Here is a 20248-nt window from a genome sequence, read left to right on the forward strand (position 1 = left end):
ATTGAAACAATATCAAGACACAAATTGCATACAGCTATAGATACGAAAGCAGCTCTAAAAAAATTTGATACATCCAAAGCAAATTACAGTTTACTAACTGCTAAGTTGGATACTAAAATCTGAGGTAAACCTAAAATCCGTAATGGACAGCAATGCGATCATATTGAAAGACGACATGAAACTACATCACACGCTTCCAACCAAAATATTGGATAAGAATATCAACATTGCTAGAGTAAAAAAGTATTTCTCACCAGAACCCCCCCCAGAAAATCAAATGGTTGCTGCCTTAACTGTTATGGGCCCTCTGTTATCAGAGATCAATTTAAGCTGTTAACTGTTTTCAACCCAATTTGTTAACTGTTATCAGCATTTTTGCATTCTTTGTTGACTGTTTTTGCCAAAATCGAGGTGTTGTTAACATGTTAACCCTATTGCCCCCTCATAAAACTAAATAAATGTTCCTGTTTGATTGTTTTCCTACAAAAAATATCTGACTCAGACAAAAAAACAATAACAGCCCTTAAAGTTTCATGATTTTTTATTTGGTATATTGAAAAATGAGACGAACATTACTGTGTTAAAGTTCAAAGAATCCATGCGAATAATTGAGATCAGGGTCACATTCCTTAAACTAGTATGCCCAGGAAATGAAATTTGGCGGGAAATCGTATTGAACTAAATGGAAGTTATTGCAGACGAACAGGATTTCGGTGCATGCTGCCATTTGGTATTTGCTGGGGTTAACATTTTACCTCTTTTACTGAAAAACCTCCTTGTTGAGTTGCTAAATTTGTAATTATAATTTTGATAAATATAAACAAACAAACGGTCAATTATACCCTATCAAATAATTCAGATTTAAAAAATGTATACCATTATTGGCTTGGGTTTCATCCAGGAGCTCAGCTCTGAGTATGCGGCTGAGAAAGTAGGGGTGGGGGTGCTATTTCGATACCATATTGATAGGGGTGCTGCTGGGCTTCTGTTACCCCAATCTTTTCATATAATTTAGATTTTAAAAATGTATATACCTTTTTTTCATATATTGCCTCTAGAGCCGACTAGAATTGAAAATGTAACCATTGGCCATATTGTTTGAGTTTCATGTATCGTATATAGTGAAATGTAAGATCATGTAAGGAGTTGAGAGTGGAATACCAATGTGTCTAAAGTGAAAAAATGGTTGAAAAAAAGACACCTGGGAACACACAGGCACTCGTCTCAAAATTTTGTTTCCCTTTATACCTTTAAAGGCTTTATATTACACAAGGTACTTAACTCACAATTTTGAAAAATGCCAGGCGGTGACGAAATTCCGTTATATGCGGATTTCTTGGCTGTCAACCCCACTAAAACTTGTTATGTCGTGAGTCTTAATTGATTTATCTTCACAATGGTGTACAACACGCTTACTTCTGTTGTTGGGATCATCCGTAGCAATCTGTATGTCAAATCATCACGGGTATACTTACAACAAATGGAGAACTTGAAAAACAACCCATCCCGAAGTATTAGCTTTTCTACCATCATGTTATAAGGAGGAGTGATAAATTTTGGGCAGGTCTTTCTTCTGATTTGGTCATAGAACAGGTTTTAATGAGAAGCTTAAAGACGACAGGCGGTATGACTCGAGGAAGAGGTATGTCAGAGGGTCAGCGAGCCCAATGGATTTTATCTATGCCAGACTGCGCGGAAATGAACAATGCTTTACAAGAGTTTACTGGAGTCAATTATGGAACAAGTGACCAACATAAAGAAGGTGGGGAGTCAAGGAGATCTAGAGACTGTCAAGATTTGAAAACATTTGTATCGTTTCTTATTAGCAGAAGTCCTTTTGTAGAGGAAACGAGTTTGCGAAACATAGAAACAGGGGTCTCGGCGGACAAAATTGTCAATGTTGATAATTCGAAGGAATTAGGCATTAAAATACTGAAGTCCATGGACGGAAAAAAAATACATGAATTTTCATTTAAAAGGAAAGAACAGGCTACTATCTTAAGTGCAAAATCGGCTATCAAAGTTGATGATGATGTCATTATTGTTGATTCACAGCTTCTCTTCCAGCGCTTTCTTGCTGCATCAAATGGCATATATGAAGATCAGTCCGAAATATTCGCCTATGAACTCTGTAGTCATCCCAGCTCAATGTTTGATCCAAATGGTCTCATGCGAACATGCAAAAGTCTAGTCTTGCAGATGCTATTTGGGGAAAGGGCGACTGTTGCGCATTTGAAATGAGCGAAAACGACGAAACTCAGTATGTTATTGATGGCGGCTCTTTTCTCCATCGTATACACTGGCAAAGCGGACTTTCTTTCGGTGAAATTTGTCAAAGGTACATTGACAGCGTTGAACGGAAATACAATAAAGCTATAGTTGTATTTGATAGATATGCTTCGGGTCCAGATACTAAAGATGCCACTCATCAGCGGCGCACCAAAGGAATCATAGGCACAAAAGTTTCATTAACAGATAGAACTCCTTTCAAATCTAAAAAAGAAATATGTTTAGCAAACATTGAGAATAAGCAGAACTTTATTAATCTCTTGAGTGCAAAGATGGTAGAAAAGGGAATCAAAACTAAACACGCAGATGCCGATGCTGATGTTTTGATTGCCCTTACTGCCATCGAATCAGCGAAAACAAAAGCAACTGTTTTGCTTGAAGAGGACACTGATCTTCTGGTACTACTCCTTCATCATGCGGACGTTACATCAAATTCGCTGATATTCAAATCCGGCAATGTGTCAAAAGTTAACACACATATTAAAATATGGGATATTTTGAAGACCAAATTGCTGCTTGGTGAGGAACTATGTACATTGTTACCTTTAATTCATGCTATCAGTGGTTGTGACACAACTTCAAGAATGTTCGGTGTCAGTAAGGCAGCGACCCTAAAGAAATTTGGAGAACATGACTTTCTTAAGACTCAGGCACAGTTACTTTGCAATGCTAACGCAAATGATGATGTTATTTCTGCTGGTGAAAACATTATTTCCTCTTTATATAATGGTGCTCCATATGAAGGACTGAATGTTCTTCGCTACAGGAAGTTTGCTGCAAGAGTATTGACAAACAAAACATGCGTTCAAATTCATACTTTGCCGCCAACATCAAATGCGGCTTCATTTCATAGCCAGAGAGCTTATCTTCAAATGAAAATGTGGATGAACAAGGACAATCTAAATCCGTGTGAATGGGGTTGGAAAGTCGCTAATGGAAACCTTGTTCCAGTTAAGTGTACAATGGACGCAGCTCCCTCTAAATTGCTGAACATTATTCGATGCAATTGTAAGACAAACTGTGATACTAATAGATGTACTTGTAGAAAAAACGGACTTGAATGTTCAGTAGCTTGTGGCGAATGTAAAGGAACTGGTTGTACAAATTCGAGCAAAACAGTTGACATGGACGATTAAGTGACAATCAACTTCTACATGTTCTAAAGATTTATGTAGAATACGCAAAAACCATAATAAGCATGATTAAGGGGTTTCGGTAAAACAATTTGCATGGTTCTGTTATCATATAAAGTAAATATTTTGGTTTTAAAAAAAAGTATAATACCGGTCAATCGTTTTTTATTGTTGTTATATGATCTATTAATTTTACGAAATGGTCATTATTTGATCCATCTAAACACTTAACATGTATATAAAATTAATTTGAAGACTCATGATATAATTTGATTTTTATTAAGAAAACATAAATTCCCAGTTTTTATCAAAAATACTAACATTTTCACCCAAAATTATCACTTCCTATACTTCAAAAATCATCATAGTTTATATTTCTTTATTATTGTTATAAGATCTATTGACTTGATTAAAAATTATGTACGTTGCTATTTTCGTTTTTTAGTCGCATCAAATTTCCAGTTTTCGGCGATTTTTCATCAAAATTCAAGGTTTTCACCCAAAATTTTTCAATTTCCTCATCTTTGCAGTTCATCAACGTTTACATAAATCATAACTAGAATAAGATCTAATGACTTTCTTAAAAATTGTGTCCGTTGCTATTTTTGTTTTTTAGTCGCGGCAAAGGAGTAGGTCCAGTAAGACCCCTTTTTGGCCCCAAAATATAGCAGTTTTACAAAATTGTTAAAATGTAAACTTATAGTTATTTATTGGATAGAAGAATGGTGCTGCTACATAAATATGGACTGTTTTTGACAATACAATGCACATATATTGGGTACTAGCACCATTAAGTCATGCTAAATTACTGAAATCTTAACAATTCCAGCATTTTACTTAAATTTTAGACGGTTTCCGTGTAAAACAAAAGTGGCCGCATTCGTGTTCATCCAAAATATTGAAATGGAAGTTGTATTTAATGATAATACATAACATATATAAAGATTGAGGATGAACACGGATGCGGCCACTTTCGTTTTTGACAAAAACCATCTGAAAAGTGACATTTTTTCGCATATTTGGTAGATTTTTCATATTTGAGCTTTAATCGGATCGTTTTTAATGACTAATAAAGTTAAAATCTTTCACATAAATTAATAGAATCATATGAAATAGACACTTAAGTGTTTAAAAAGTGGTCAAAATCTTTCGTCAGATAAAATTGAAATTTGAGGCCAAAATCGGTCCTTACCGGACCGGACCTACTCCTTTCCAGTTTTCGGCGATTTTTCATCAAAATCCAAGGTTTTCACCCAAAATTTTCAATTTCCTTATCTTTGCAGTTCATGAACGTTTAAATAAATCATTACTGTAATAAGATCTATTGACTTCATTAAAAATTATGCAAGTTACTATTTTTGTTTTTGAGTCACGGCAAATTACCAGTTTTCAGTGATTTTTCACAAAAAATCAAAGTTTTCACCCAAAATTAACAATTTCCCTTCATCCAAACATTCTTGATTTTTTTTATGTTCAACAGTACACCTAAACCAGCTTGGAAAACTAGAAGAACATTCTGTTGCAATTAGTTTGAGGTTTGGTCTGGTCATATTTTGGCTAGAATGACTGGACTATTATGGCTGAACAGACGTGTTTGTTTATATTAGCGAAAATATCATACATTGTACTTTTAACCTCCACAATAACATCAGATTCCTGACTTAGGACAGGTGCAAACAATTGCAGGGGGATTCAATGTTTTAATGGTTCCAAACCTTCTCCCTTTTCTGAAACAAAAGTATAACATCACAACATAGAAAGACACACTATAAAATATCAATGGAAAGCTGAACTCATCAAAAAAGGTAGTTACACAAATTATCACACAATGAACGAATAAAGGAGTAGGTCCGGTAAGGACCGATTTTGGCCTCAAATTTCAGTTTCATCTGACGAAAGATTTTGACCACTTTTTAAACACTAAAGTGTCTATTTCATATGATTCAATTATTTTATGTGCAAGATTTTAACTTATTTAGTCATTAAAAACGTTCCGAATCAAGCTCAAATATGAAAAATCTACCAAATATGCGAAAAAATGACACTTTTCAGATGGTTTTTGTCACAAATGAAAGTGGCCGCATCCGTGTTCATCCTCAATCTTTACATATGTTATGTATTATCATCAAATACAACTTCCATTTCAATATTTTGAATGAACACGAATGCGGCCACTTTTGTTATACCCGGAAACCGTCTAAAATTTAACTAAAGTGCTGGAATTGTGAAGATTTCAGTAATTTAGCACGACTTCATGGTGCAAGTACCCAATATATGTGCATTGTATTGTCAAAAACAGCCCATATTTGTGTAGCAGAATCATTTTACTATCCAATAACTAAGTAAAAGTTTACATTTTAACAATTTTGTAAAACTGCTATATTTTGGGGCCAAAAAGAGGTCTTACTGGACCTACTCCTTTGATCTGTGGTACAATGCAAATACATAGTTAATAAAAATAAGTAATGAATAATTAAGGTAAAAAGTAAATAAATAGTTTTAAACTAAGTTAAAAGTATAAAACCGCTGTGAAATGTTAAACAAGTTTATGAAAAACATCAACTATAAAAAAGAATTACGTCATATAGTACACGGGTAAATAAAAATAATTTTGTTGTCAAGTATACTTCTTCTGTGTGTATAATCTTCCGTTTAGGAATAAACTCTTATTTATTAAGTTCTTCATTCTCTATTGTGCAGGGCTCTTGTCAGTCTTCACGATGACCTGTTAAATCTACAGGCCTGGAGCTCAATTTTAGAAAATTTTTAGTTACAGTAGATTGTTGGCCTGTAGATATGATTTTAACAGGCCGAGAGCAATTTTACAAGTCTGGGCTGCCGTTCATCGTGAAGACTGTCTTGTGGAGCATGATCAAACAACCAGAAGGTTATTCAACATGTACAAACTTCACCCAGCGAACATGTGGTAAAAATGAAGTTCATTTTTTGTACTTAAATAAGGCCATTAGTTTTCTCCTTTGAATTGTTTTTCATTGTCATTTTGGGGCCTTTTATAGCTGACTATGCAGTATGGGCTTTGCTCATTGTTGAAGGCTGTACAGTGACCTATAGTTGTTAATTTCTGTGTCATTTTGGTCTCTTGTGGAGAGTTGTCTCATTGGCAATCATACCACATCTTCTTTTTTAGCTCACCTGGCCCGAAGGGCCAAGTGAGCTTTTCTCATCACTTTGCGTCCGGCGTACGGCGTCGTCGTCCGTCGTCGTCGTCCGTCGTCGTCGTCCAGCGTTAACTTTTACAAAAATCTTCTCCTCTGAAACTACTGGGCCAAATTTAACCAAACTTGGCCATAATCATCATTGGGGTATCTAGTTTAAAAATTGTGTCCGGTGACCCCGCCAACCAACCAAGATGGCCGCCATGGCTAAAAATAGAACATAGGGGTAAAATGCAGTTTTTGGCTTATAACTCAAAAACCAAAGCATTTAGAGCAAATCTGACAAGGGGTAAAATTGTTTATCAGGTTAAGATCTATCTGCCCTGAAATTTTCAGATGAATCTGACATTCTGTTGTTAGGTTGCTGCCCCTGAATTGGTAATTTTAAGGAAATTTTGTTGTTTTTGGTTATTATCTTGAATATTATTTTACACAGAGATAAACTGTAAACAGCAATAATGTTCAGCAAAGTAAGATCTACAAATAAGTCAACGTGACCAAAATGGTCAGTTGACCACTTTAGGAGTTATTGCCCTTTATAGTCAATTTTTAACCATTTTTTGTAAATCTTAGTAATCTTTTAGAAAAATCTTCTCCTCTGAAACTACGTGGCCAAATTAATTGAAACTTGGCCACAATCATCATTGGGGTATCTAGTTTAAAAATTGTGTCCGGTGACCCCGCCAACCAACCAAGATGGCCGCCACGTCTAAAAATAGAACATAGGGGTAAAATGCAGTTTTTGGCTTATAACTCAAAAACCAAAGCATTAAGAGTTAATCTGACACGAAGTAAAATTGTTGATCAGGTCAAGATCTATCTGCCCTGGAATTTTCAGATGAATTGGATCATTGGTTGTTAGGTTGCTGCCCCTGAATTGGTAATTTTGAGGAAATTTTGCTGTTTTTTTTGTTTTTATCTTGAATATTATTATAGATAGGGATAAACTGTAAACAGCAATAATGTACAGCAAAGTAAGAACTAAAAATAAGTCAACATGACCAAAATAGTCAATTGACCCCCTAAGGAGTTATTGCCCTTCAAAGTCAATTTTTAATAATTTTCACAAAATTTGTAGATTTTCACTAACATTTTCCACCGAAACTACTGTTATAGATAGAGATAATTGTAAGCAGCAAAAATGTTTAGTAAAGTAAGATCTACAAACACATCACCATCACCAAAACACAATTTTGTCATGAATCCATCTGTGTACAATGTTTAATATTAACATAGACCAAGGTGAGCGACACAGGCTCTTTAGAGCCTCTAGTTTATATTGACTTATATTTTAATGGATGATGAACGATATGAATTTTTAGGCCTTAAACTTTCAACTAAGCTGTGTGCTCAGTAAGGATGACTTTTTCCATCCGCTATAATGATAGTATTTAAATGGTATCAATAGGATTTACATTTAAAGTTTAATAGCTATTATTTATAATCTTTATAGAACATTAATTCTTTTCATTGTTGAGACGATTAAATATGTAAGGAGATTTTGCACTAACAGTTTATGTTGGCAGACTTCAAATAGTTCTTGTGAAAATGTATGAAGGTGCTGAGCTGATAAACACATCTTTTTTTTTAAAAGGATTACCTCCAGTTGAACTTGTAGACCATTTCAAAATATTTTCCCAATGTAATATCTTCTGTCATGTTAAAACTTCAAACACTTCAAATAATTTAGTGTAACTATAGATAAAATGATTGTAAGGTGAACATGTTAGACTGGCAGGGTTCTTCTGACTGTGATCTCATTTTGATGTTCACAGTTCAGTTTGTGATGCCTATAGTCAAATCTCATTTTGAAAACTTTTTAAATTTAAAACTCAAATTTCAATTTTAATCAGTGAAACAGGAAAGATGTTTCAGTGTGCTTTTTGTTTGTCATTTTTGTCGAGCCTGCAACTTTTGTTGCAGAAAGCTCGACATAGGGATAGTGATCCGGCGGCGGCGTTAGCTAACTTCTTAAAAGCTTTATATTTTAGAAGGTAGAAGACCTGGATGCTTCATACTTTGTATATAGATGCCTCATGTTACGAACTTTCCGTCAGTCACATGTCCAATGTCCTTGACCTCATTTTCATGGTTCAGTGACTACTTCAATGTACTTGAAAAAAAAGTTAAGAATTTTTGTAATGTTAAATTCTCTCTTATTATAAGTAATTGGATAACTATATTTGGTATGTGCGTTCTTTGCAAGGTCCTCATGCCCGTCAGACAGTTTTCACTTGACCTCGACCTCATTTCACGGATCAGTGAACAAGGTTAAGTTTTGGTGGTCAAGTCCATATCTCAGATACTATAAGCAATAAGTCTACTATGTTTGGTGTATGGAATGATTGAAAGGTGTACATGTCTAGCTGACAGGTGTCATCTGACCTTGACCTCATTTTCATGGTTCAGTGGTCAAAGTTAAGTTTTTGAGTTTTGGTATATTTTTCTAATACTTTATGATTAGGTCAACTATATTTGGTGTATGGAAATATTTTATTATCTATATGTCTGTTACGCAGGTTTTATTTGACCTTGACCTCATTTTCACGGTCCATTGCTAAGTGTTAAGTGTTTGAGTTTTGGTCTGTTTTTCTTAATTTATAAGCAATAAATCAACTATATTTGTTGTATTGAAGAATTGTTAGCTGTACATGTCTGCCTGGCATGGTTCATCTGACCTTGACCTCATTTTCATGGTTCATTGATCAATGTTTCGTTTTCTTGGTTAATGTTGAGTTAATGTGACAGTTGTAATAAAGCTTTATATTTAGGTCTATCAACATAATATCAATGATAAGTAAAGAAGGCGAGACATTTCAGCGTGTGCACTCTTGTTTTATAACTATTTTAATGATGGATTATTCAGATGAGTGTATGTGTATTTATTATTGCTTAGTATTTATCGATGTATTAAAGGTTAAATTTCTTGTTCAACTGCTGATGAAAGGAGATATACATACATATGTTATAGTACTGTATAATGTTTAATCAGATACGTGCCTTAAATATTTTTTATTTTCCTGTGACAAAATATTTAGGGGCATATAAATTCACCCCTGTGCGTCCTGATATAGTTGCATGATATATGTATGGCTTTCTCTTTGTACTGTTTTTGAGCTACAGATTTGATATTTTATAGGATGTTTCTTTACATTATAGTGTGTATGCCCACAGGATTTTGATTTTTTCCCCCAATATTCTCAAAATGCAGGTATTTTTTTACTTATCATTCTTCTTTTGTAGAATTAAATATGGCTAGAACAAAACAGACCTGCAAAGCAAGCACTGGAGGATCACAGTACTCAAGGGCAACATTCTCATCAAATACTAGAAAAGTATGTTAACTTCAAATAGGATGGTATTTAGTACACTTTTAGCGTGATTGAGTTTTAACTGATAATTCCACTCAAACTGGTTGTAAAAACAAAATAAAACTAAACTGTTTGCTTAATTTTTTATGCCCCACCTACGATAGTAGAGGGGCATTATGTTTTCTGGTCTGTGCGTCCATTCGTCCGTCCGTCTGTTCGTTCGTCCGTCTGTCCCGCTTCAGGTTAAAGTTTTTGGTCAAGGTAGTTTTTGATGAGGTTGAAGTCCAATCAACTTGAAACTTAGTATACATGTGCCCTATGATATGATCTTTCTAATTTAAATGCCAAATTAGAGTTTTGACCCCAATTTTACGGTTCACTGAACATAGAAAATGATAGTGCGAGTGGGGCATCTGTGTACTGTGGACACATTCTTGTTTTTTATGCCCCACCTTCGATAGTAGAGGGACATTATGTTTTCTGGTCTGTGCGTCCGTTCGTCCGTCTGTCCCGCTTCAGGTTAAAGTTTTTGGTCAAGGTAGTTTTTGATGAAGTTAAAGTCCAATCAACTTGAAACTTAGTATACATGTGCCCTATGATATGATCTTTCTAATTTAAATGCCAAATTAGAGTTTTGACCCCAATTTTACGGTTCACTGAACAGAGAAAATGATAGTGCAAATTTCAGGTTAAAGTTTTTGGTCAAGGTAGTTTTTGATAAAGTAGAAGTCTAATCAACTTGAAACTTAGTATACATGTTCCCTTTGATAAGATCATTCTAATTTTAATGCAAAATTAGAGAATTTATTCCAATTTCACGGTCCACTAAACATAGAAAATGATAGTGCGAGTGAGGCATCCGTGTACTGTGGACACATTCTTGTTTTTTATGCCCCACCTACGATAGTAGAGGGACATTATGTTTTCTGGTCTGTGCGTCCGTTCGTCCGTCCGTCTGTTCGTTTGTCCGTCTGTCCCGCTTCAGGTTAAAGTTTTTGGTCAAGGTAGTTTTTGATGAAGTTGAAGTCCAATCAACTTGAAACTTAGTATACATGTGCCCTATGATATGATCTTTCTAATTTAAATGCCAAATTAGAGTTTTGACCCCAATTTTACGGTTCACTAAACATAGAAAATGATAGTGCAAATTTCAGGTTAAAGTTTTTGGTCAAGGTAGTTTTTGATAAAGTAGAAGTCCAATCAACTTGAAACTTAGTATACATGTTCCCTTTGATAAGATCATTCTAATTTTAATGCAAAATTAGAGAATTTATTCCAATTTCACGGTCCACTAAACATAGAAAATGATAGTGCGAGTGGGGCATCCGTGTACTGTGGACACATTCTTGTTTTTTCTTGTTTTGCATGGTAATTTTAGAACCAATCACATCATATTAATTTTTTATTATGTCAGGCAAAGAAAAAGAAGCCAAAACAAAAAAAGAGATGGATGGAATCTGGAGCATCATTTCGAATGGGCGGTTCAAGTTATATGAACTATGGCGATATTGGGAGTTGTGAAGGATTTTTGAGTTATGGTGGAGCGGGGAGTTCAATGGGAACCTCACACTCACAGATGGCAACACCTGTTATTGACCTTGATGAAATGGGTCACGACGACTTAGATGAAGAAGTTCTCCTCGGAAGCATCCGAGGTAACATAGTCGGAATACAATACTATAGGGGTTCGGTAAGTTATCACATATATACATAAAGTTTGTCTGAGGAGAACATCTGTCTTAGAGTTGTCACAGATTCAAGCGTAAATATAAACTTCTAGATAATAGTTAATAATCTTTCTAACAAGGGTTTTCAGTTTTTATGAAAAACAATACTGAACATAAAGTTAACAAATTAAATGTTCTGTTAAAAGTGTTCGCCAACACCAAAATAGAAAAAAGGAAAAATGTATACCTATAACAATAATTTTTTGAAAAGGAAGTTTAACTGCTTGAAACTATCTATCAGCACTGTGTAGGATAACTCATTCTCATTTAACTTTAACATAATTTAATTGATGGAAGAAAGCTCTCTTTTGATTGAATATATATCCCTCCATAGTTCAGTTGTGGAACTTTTACTCTTAGTGTTAAGGCTATTTAACACAAATTGTGCATGGCCACAGGATTTAGTTTTATTTCTTTAAATATTTGGAAAATGACCTGTAGTTGGGCTTTTTTGGTACTAGCTGCATAAAAATATAATATCCAGCTATCTTCTACAGTTTTGGAGGTACAGCTTTTATATTTTGTAGGATGTTCTTACATATAATGGAGGTGTGCATGACCACAGCATTTTTATTTCTTTTAAATATTCTGAAAGCCACAGGTAGTTGGACTTAGTCATCTTTTTGGTACAAGCTGCATAAAGAGATCATGATTTGTCTGGCCATCTCCTACAGTTTTGGAGATACAGCTCTAATATTTTGTAGGATGTTCAAACACATAATGGAGATGTGCATGGACACAGGATTTTGATTTTTTTTTGGGGGGGAAAGGAGAGAGGCATTGTCCATATCTAGATCACTGATGCCTTATACAGGGCTGTTGACTTGCTTTAGGTGGACTTTTCTCTTGAAAATTCAATTTGACCTAGATCTTTCAGTATTTAAAGCAAATTTAATCTTGGGGTATTGTGAGCTTGCTCACTAAGGTTCTTTACAAGTGAAATTGTGACATTAATGTTTATCATGATTATTGACTCATTGTATATCTTTATATTGTTTTGGCTTTTTAAATGAAAAAGATCTATTCTCTTATGCAATAAATGAAATATGGGACTGCAATAAAATTTAGAATTTTGAGTATTATGTTTTCATAGGTAAATAATAACGAGATGGTCGCTTTGGAGAGAGAGCAACAAAATAAGTATGACCGTAATGCCATAAAAGTAACCAATGTTGACCGTATACAAGTTGGCCATATCAAAAGAGAACTGGCTAAACCACTGGCAGATATTATTGATAGGAATCTGGCAAGACCTGAAGGGTATGGAGTTAAGCTGAATTAATATATGTGCAAATGACCTTAAGGGCACTAGTGGGAGTGTGAGCTATTGCCTTAACATCTCCTCTGTTGACAAACTTTTACACAAATCTTATCCTTAAAAACTACTAGCCAAAACGTTGTCACAATTATTCTAGTGTATCAAATGTATATGCAAGAAATTGCCTTGTATCTTTAAAGCTCTTATAGATGAGAGAGGATCTGTTTTGTACAAAATTTTTAGGTCTTTTCTTGCTAAATTAAACATAACAAGGACAACTTCTTTCAATAGTTATTGCCATTGCATGACTATTTTTAGCTCACAGGGACCAAAGGGCTAAGTGAAATTTTCTCATCACTTGGGTCCTTTGTCGTCCATTAACTTTTATAAAATAATTATCAGAAACTACTAGGCCAAACTTGACCAAACTTGGCCACAATCATCCTCAGGGTATCTAGTTAAAAAAAATGTGCCAGTGGTTCAAAATAGAACTCAGAGCTAAATGTTATTTTGAAAACTGCTAGAAATTGAGAAAAATGACAAGTGCAAGAATTTTCATATTATTCACCTATTGTCCTTCAGTCTGTGCAAAACTCTTTTGGTTTGTGTCTGACATTAGGTCAGACAGTGTTGTAGGTTTTGTCTGACCGAACACATTTTTGTCTGTCCGAGAAAAAAAAAAATCAATTAATAAAGCTTATTGTAATGTGTATGTTTTAAATGTACTCTGTCAAATTCTAATGATATAAATGGTAAAAATTGTCTTTCATTCATGTTACATTTCAAGGGCTTACTATGGATACCCCCATGAACATACTTCTGATAGAGACATGACAAATTTAGATTTAATTTTAGTTAACTGACAAAAAAAAAACAACTGAATCTCGTAGACAGACATTACTAATTGCAAAGTAATTTTGAGCCAAAGGTTCAGGCAAGAACATTTTATGGGGTGTGTGTATTTTATAATATTGTCACGATTAGTATAAAATGACATTATTAAATCCCACAAACCTGCCCCCCCCCCCCCCCTAAAAAAAAAACAAAAAAAAAAATAAATGTATGTAAAAGTAAGTATGTACAATTATTTGCAGTTTCACTCCTTCCCTAAGATAGTGTGCATGATTTAAATTTTAATAACACTCCCATTTCAGTCGTGTATGAGATGGGAATTCTTAGCTGGCTAAAAACAACCAGAAATAGTTGTCATTAATCTAGGGATTTCCTGTATTTTCTATTTTCCCACCAAAAAGCACATGACTTGACTGTCTTCCAACAAATGTAAACACACAAAATTTGCATGTGAGGATGATTGTTTTGCAGGATTACTGATTTTATTTATTTGATTGGATATAGAAATTCAATTTAAGGTAGTCAAGAATTTGCATTTATAGAATAGTTTGCATACATTTTATTTTAAATTTTCAACTTGAAGGAACTTGGTCATACAATGTTTGACTTGTTCAACCTTGACCTTTTGGTACTAAGTAAATAAATAGAAATGGGTATACCCCGATGATTTGCATGTTGTTACTTAAGATGGGAGTATACAAAATCGTCTGAAGCAATTGGATTTAAGTAAAACAGGGATATGTCACTTTGTTGATATGAAACATTTTGGTTTAAACAATTTTTTTTTACCAATTTAGGCGATTCAGGCGGACTTAGAGATGGGGAAACACCGGACATACGGATGGGAATTGACATATGATTTGGCAGACCTGTGTCTATATCATCGGTCAGGACCGATTGCGTTTGGCGTAGACTGGTCCTTTATGACAATTGTCATTGTTGCTTATTATATTCAAAACTATAAAAGATCTAGATGGCTTAAAAGGCTGTGTATACAAGTCGAAAGTTACTCAGAGTACAGACAAACCTGTGTATCTGGAAAAGTTTAAAGCATACATGCCCTAGATCAATAAATAAATTAACTGGATTTGCATTTTCCTATTTCTAAATGGACTTTAATATAATACGAGTTACAAAATATTGCAAAAGGTGAAAAGGAGAGAATGTAATTATTCTAAGATGTCTGTCAACTTTTTCAGGGTTGTCCCTTTTGGAGCAACAAATGCATATTCAATGCCAATAGATATATCGTTATGGGGGAGACAAGAGAACCAGGAAACGGTGATGAACAAGTTAAGATTACATGGGTTTACAGGCTATACTCCTACATACCAGGAATCAATACCATCTTCCAGTATGGGATATCTTACTCCTAAAAGGACTTTCTTGTCACCTGCTGAGGTAAGCATTTTTAAAATTTCATGGGTGAAATTAAATTTATCAAAAAAAAGTATGCATGAGCCCAAACTTCTGAAAGGGAATAACTACTTTAGAGAGAAATTATTTTCCATAGTTTTTATATATCCCTTTTTCTCTTGGTTTGTTTTCGATTATTTTAACACTAATTCAGATTCTGATTTGATCTGGATTTTGGATGCATTTTATTACACCACTGTGTAACTCAGAAACAAAAGTTTAATACAGTGTTATTAATATAATGAAGTAAATTTAGGATTTGTGTGATTGTTATTGGTTGTAAGATGAAAGAATGCTGTAGAATGGTAGTATAGGGACTGTCTTCTGATAATATGTCAAACTTGTTGAAAATAGTATTGGAGTTTAATAAATATAAAGATTTTAAAAAATGTGATAGTTAAGCCTTATAGGGGGTGATATAAATACTATGCAATCAATATAATAACTTATAGTAATAAATCCTCTGTCTGGAATGGGATGACAATATTTTATGGAGGTAATGATACTATCGGTCAAAATGAGGCTCGGACCAGTATTCTGAAAGCTAGTGCCGGTCCCGATGAACGATGTCAAAACCGCCGTTGCAGTGCCTTTTTTTATCGGTAATTAGTTGTACCGCAACTAATTCCAATATGTGTTAACATTGGTCTTCAGATGTACCTGCTGTTAATTTCCGGTACTGGTTTCCTGTTATAAACAAACTGAAAGCTATGGAAACCAAAGTGCCGATCTACATGTGGCCTGCTAAATTTGTTCATGGCAAACAATCGGCGATTGAAATGTTAGATGGAGATAACAAATACTGAGAAAATGATTCAGATGATGAAATGGATAGAGAAAATGACTTTAATTAAGAACAATCAGAAGATCAGAACTGGTCCTTCTTTATTAATTTGTCCTTGGCTGTGAAAAATAAAACTAATAATAATAAAGTTACTTTTGGATGAAATATGTTATTATTTTTATTTTAGGATCAAATTGACAGATTTTTTAGGACTGGCTTAAATTTTGTAGGACTGACAAATAATCTTGCTTTGTCGGTCCCATGACCGACGGGTCAAACAAAGTTTTCGCAAACTCTGAATTCCCAAGAGTGACTGTTCAGTTGATAAAGATTTCCAATTTGAAGTAAAATGTCATTTCCCAAAATACCGGGAAAAGTCAATGTTTATTTATTATTTTATTTAAGACAACTTTTGTATTGTTTTAGGTGAAGAATGAATTGGACAGATTGTTTGAAAATCTATCTGAAGGTGACAAAACTAGTACTTCTGATCCAGCAAAGGTATCTTTTTCTTAGATTCAAATTATTTTTAGTAATCCAAGGCCACACCAATTTGATTCCTTGTTCGACGGACCCGCCTGCACCTATTTTTTTTATATTCCCGCTTCCCGCATCTGGAAATGTAATCATGTCCATTTCCCGCACCGTTTTTTTTTGTAAATATTATAAAAAAATATCAACATTTGTTTTTAAAATCACAGTCTAACCTGTATATAACGATTTTAAACATAAAAGCACCCCACCACACTGTGTAAATATCTGTGAGAATATTTGTTTCAGCATGAAACATATTTATCCAAAGTGGGAGTGCTCCGATATAAATTTATAACAGCGGAAATACCTGTAAAGAACAAAAAATTGGTTACTTTCCCCCTTACTTATATTCCCTATCAAAAAATGTTCGTTGTTAGAATAAATTACAAAGAACTTCTGAAGGATTTGCCTTCAACTGCAATTATATTGTATGCTGGCGAGACAAAACTATCTATAGCCGCTGCATGTTTATGCACCTGATTGATTCAGGGGCCTGTCGTTCAGCAGTTAATCGTTTGTTGATGTTGTTCATTGGTATTTTCCCGTTTGGATATATAAATTAGATCGTTGGTTTTCCTGTTCGAATTATGTACGCTAATAATTTTGGGGTCCTTTATAGCTTGCTGTTTGGTCTGTATCAAAGCCCTGTGTAAAAGGCCGTACTTTGAACTGTGGTTGTTATTATCAGGTTGAGAACAACCCTCCCTCAGACAAGGGGTTATTTTACTGATGTAGAAAAGAAAATAGAAATACCAAGGATTTGTATAGTTCTTCTATACAAAACCTTTGAAAACTTAGAATTTTGTACTCAAAAAGAGGAGAGTTACATCATATTTTAAACAACTTTTTCTAAAAGAGGGGTCCACTTATTTTGAATAAATATTTAAGTGTTAAAGTAAATGTGTTAATTTAACATGGTTAAAGTCCAGGAATATTGCAAAATTCTTGAACATGTTTTGACCATTTAATACCAGATAGATATATAGTTCTTTGAGAAAATATGAGCCCTTTTGTACAAACAAATATATTATAACTTATATTGATCCCTCATAAAACATGTAAAAGGGATATTTATAACATTAAGGGGTTGCCCCCAAACTGATTATGACTTGGATGGAGAATTGTCTCATTGTCAGTCACACATACATAGACCAGATTTAATTATTTCTTGGTGAACAGGGAAAAAATACTTCAGAAATTAAAGAAATGTTAAAGTACAAGTGATAAATCAAGTTTTAATATTGTCAAAACCTACTATTTTATGTTTACAAAAAAAAAAAAATATAATCGCTCGCCTTTACTTTTCAAGCTTCGCCTCAAAAATTTGCAAATTAAATATTTTTTTATTAAAATTTTCAAATCGCTCGCTCGCCCCAAATTTTGGAGTCCAAAAATCCGTAGAACAAGAAATTAAATTGGTGTGGCCCAAGTGGTGTTTCTTTTTTTAACTTCATTCTTAAAGTGCAATTCTTGACTGTGATGTCCTGAATAATTTATATAAAATTAATGAGATGAGACCACTATCCACCAAAGATCAAAGGACAAAGATGTGAACGACTATGACTTGTATATCATGACAAAGATGTGAACAACTATGACTTGTATATCATGTCAACAACTATGACTTGTATATCATGACAAAGATGTGAACAACTATGACTTGTATATCATGACAAAGATGTGAACAACTATGACTTGTATATCATGTGAACAACTATGACTTGTATATCATGACAAAGATGTAAACAACTATGACTTGTATATCATGACAAAGATGTGAACAACTATGACTTGTATATCATGGCAAAGATGTGAACAACTATGACTTGTATCATGACAAAGATGTGAACAACTATGACTTGTATATCATGACAAAGATGTGAACAACTATGACTTGTATATCATGACAAAGATGTGAACAACTATGACTTGTATATCATGTGAACAACTATGACTTGTATATCATGACAAAGATGTGAACAACTATGACTTGTATATCATGACAAAGATGTGAACAACTATGACTTGTATATCATGATTCATTTGCCAGGTTAAGTTTTACATATAACTTAACTTTCATTAAGGGTAATATTTTGTGTTCAGTTCCAAGTGACCTAGATGGCTCAATATCTTTAATTGTTTTTACATAGGCGGTAATGGTAACGTTTTTTTCCTGTAGCTCAGTCCATATCTTAAACTTGGATATGTATGATAGCTCGTTTCGAAGCTGTGACATTTTTACATATGTGGTACGAAGTGAGATTACTTTTTCCGTAAATTAGCAAACCCCGAACATCCTTTTGTGATGCGGCTCCTTGTGGTAAAATATCCCCTTTTTAACACAATAAGTTCTTTGAAAATTTAATACTTTGAACACATTCAATAGCTCCATAGTTTTTACACATTTATTCTATGTTCCTCTACTTTCCCAATCACCACAAATAATTAAGTTCAGTCATTTGTTAAAAATAGAAACATGTCCAATATCACTACACAGAGATTTTTTCTTTACACGTGACTTTTGAGTTCCTCATTTCGAGGCTCATTAGGGATGTTGTCCCAGATACCCTCATAATGTAAATTTTAGGCATGTGAAAGATATTGTAAACTGTTACAATTGATATTATTGTTCAACCTTAGATGCATGTTAAGCCTAAACAGGTAGTATTATACTCTGTCATGGCTTAAGGTGTTGACATGAAAACTTAATTTACAACTGTTTAGCTTTGATTATGACTGACTTGCATATTTAGGTTTCTACAAATAACTGTATTTGTACATATATATATATATATATATATATATAATGAATGTAAGTACTTTATATATTTAGGCAATAGGAACTACTATGTATACCCACCAAAAACAAGCACTATCATGGATGATAGAGAGAGAAAAGGGGTCACATCTTCCACCATTTTGGGAAGAGAAAAATGGGAGATATTATAATTCTGTTACAATATTCACAACAAATCAAAGACCAAATAGTGTCAGAGGAGGTAATTAATGTACTAAATTAAAAAGTTTGACAAACATGTATCACTTGTTTATGAGAAAACTAGAGATAAGAATGTGACTGTAACAGTTAAAGTTGATTGAAATTTCTTTTGAAGAAACAACTAATATTTATGTTTATCAAAATAGAAAACATTGGTCTGATTGCCAGTGAGACGAACTATCCATCAAAGGATAAGGATGTTATTTTCTACAGGTCGCTGTAAGCCACAGTAAGGCCTTCACTAATGATCAAAACCCATACTGTATAGTAAACTATAAAAAAAATCCACCAGGATAACAAAATGTGAAACAATTTAAATACAAACACCAAAACAGTGCCTGATTTAAGTATATAAACAGTGTAGTAGTAGGATTGAAATCATCATAACAATGTTTTAATTACTAAACAACTGGTTATTCTTTCTTATTTGGTGTTTCATACCGCTGCCTGTTTTTTGTTTTAGCTAAATTAACAGTATTTTACTAAAAGGACAATGGTCTGATTTACTTTCAAAAGTTGTAGTCCTTTGTAATATCTATTAGTATTGATTTACAGCCTCACTCTCACGGCATTTGTTTGCAATTTACACACTCTTTTCTATATCTGGTTAATGACGAGCACAACTTTATCAATGTTTTGTTTTTTGCTTGTTTAACAATGGTAAAGTATTCAAAACATGTCATCATTTACATGATTTTTACATTTTAAAGATGAAAAATAAGGTTTTCCATGGAAAGACAGCAAACAATCACATACAATTTAGGTATTAA

At 33.7% G+C, this 20248-nt stretch overlaps 1 protein-coding gene across 3 annotated transcripts in view; it reads left to right on the forward strand.

Annotated features, from left to right (window-relative positions):
- The first annotated feature begins 640 nt into the window (after window positions 1-640).
- Window positions 641-20248, forward strand: part of LOC143067601 (helicase-like transcription factor) — a 49072-nt gene continuing 29464 nt past the window's right edge. Inside the window, exons 1-7 of one of the 3 annotated variants that reach the window (XM_076240962.1) lie at window positions 641-742; window positions 9842-9933; window positions 11324-11599; window positions 12730-12896; window positions 14946-15147; window positions 16373-16447; window positions 19314-19479. In XM_076240962.1, coding sequence (XP_076097077.1) covers window positions 718-742; window positions 9842-9933; window positions 11324-11599; window positions 12730-12896; window positions 14946-15147; window positions 16373-16447; window positions 19314-19479 — 1003 coding nt within the window. In that variant the 5' untranslated portion in view covers window positions 641-717. Of the gene's footprint in view, window positions 796-9841; window positions 9934-11323; window positions 11600-12729; window positions 12897-14945; window positions 15148-16372; window positions 16448-19313; window positions 19480-20248 lie in introns of all 3 variants that reach the window. The other 2 variants (XM_076240964.1, XM_076240965.1) reach the window with 2 other exon arrangements.

The sequence above is a fragment of the Mytilus galloprovincialis genome, chromosome 3 (genome assembly GCF_965363235.1).
Source record: "Mytilus galloprovincialis chromosome 3, xbMytGall1.hap1.1, whole genome shotgun sequence".
Lineage (NCBI taxonomy): Eukaryota > Metazoa > Mollusca > Bivalvia > Mytilida > Mytilidae > Mytilus > Mytilus galloprovincialis.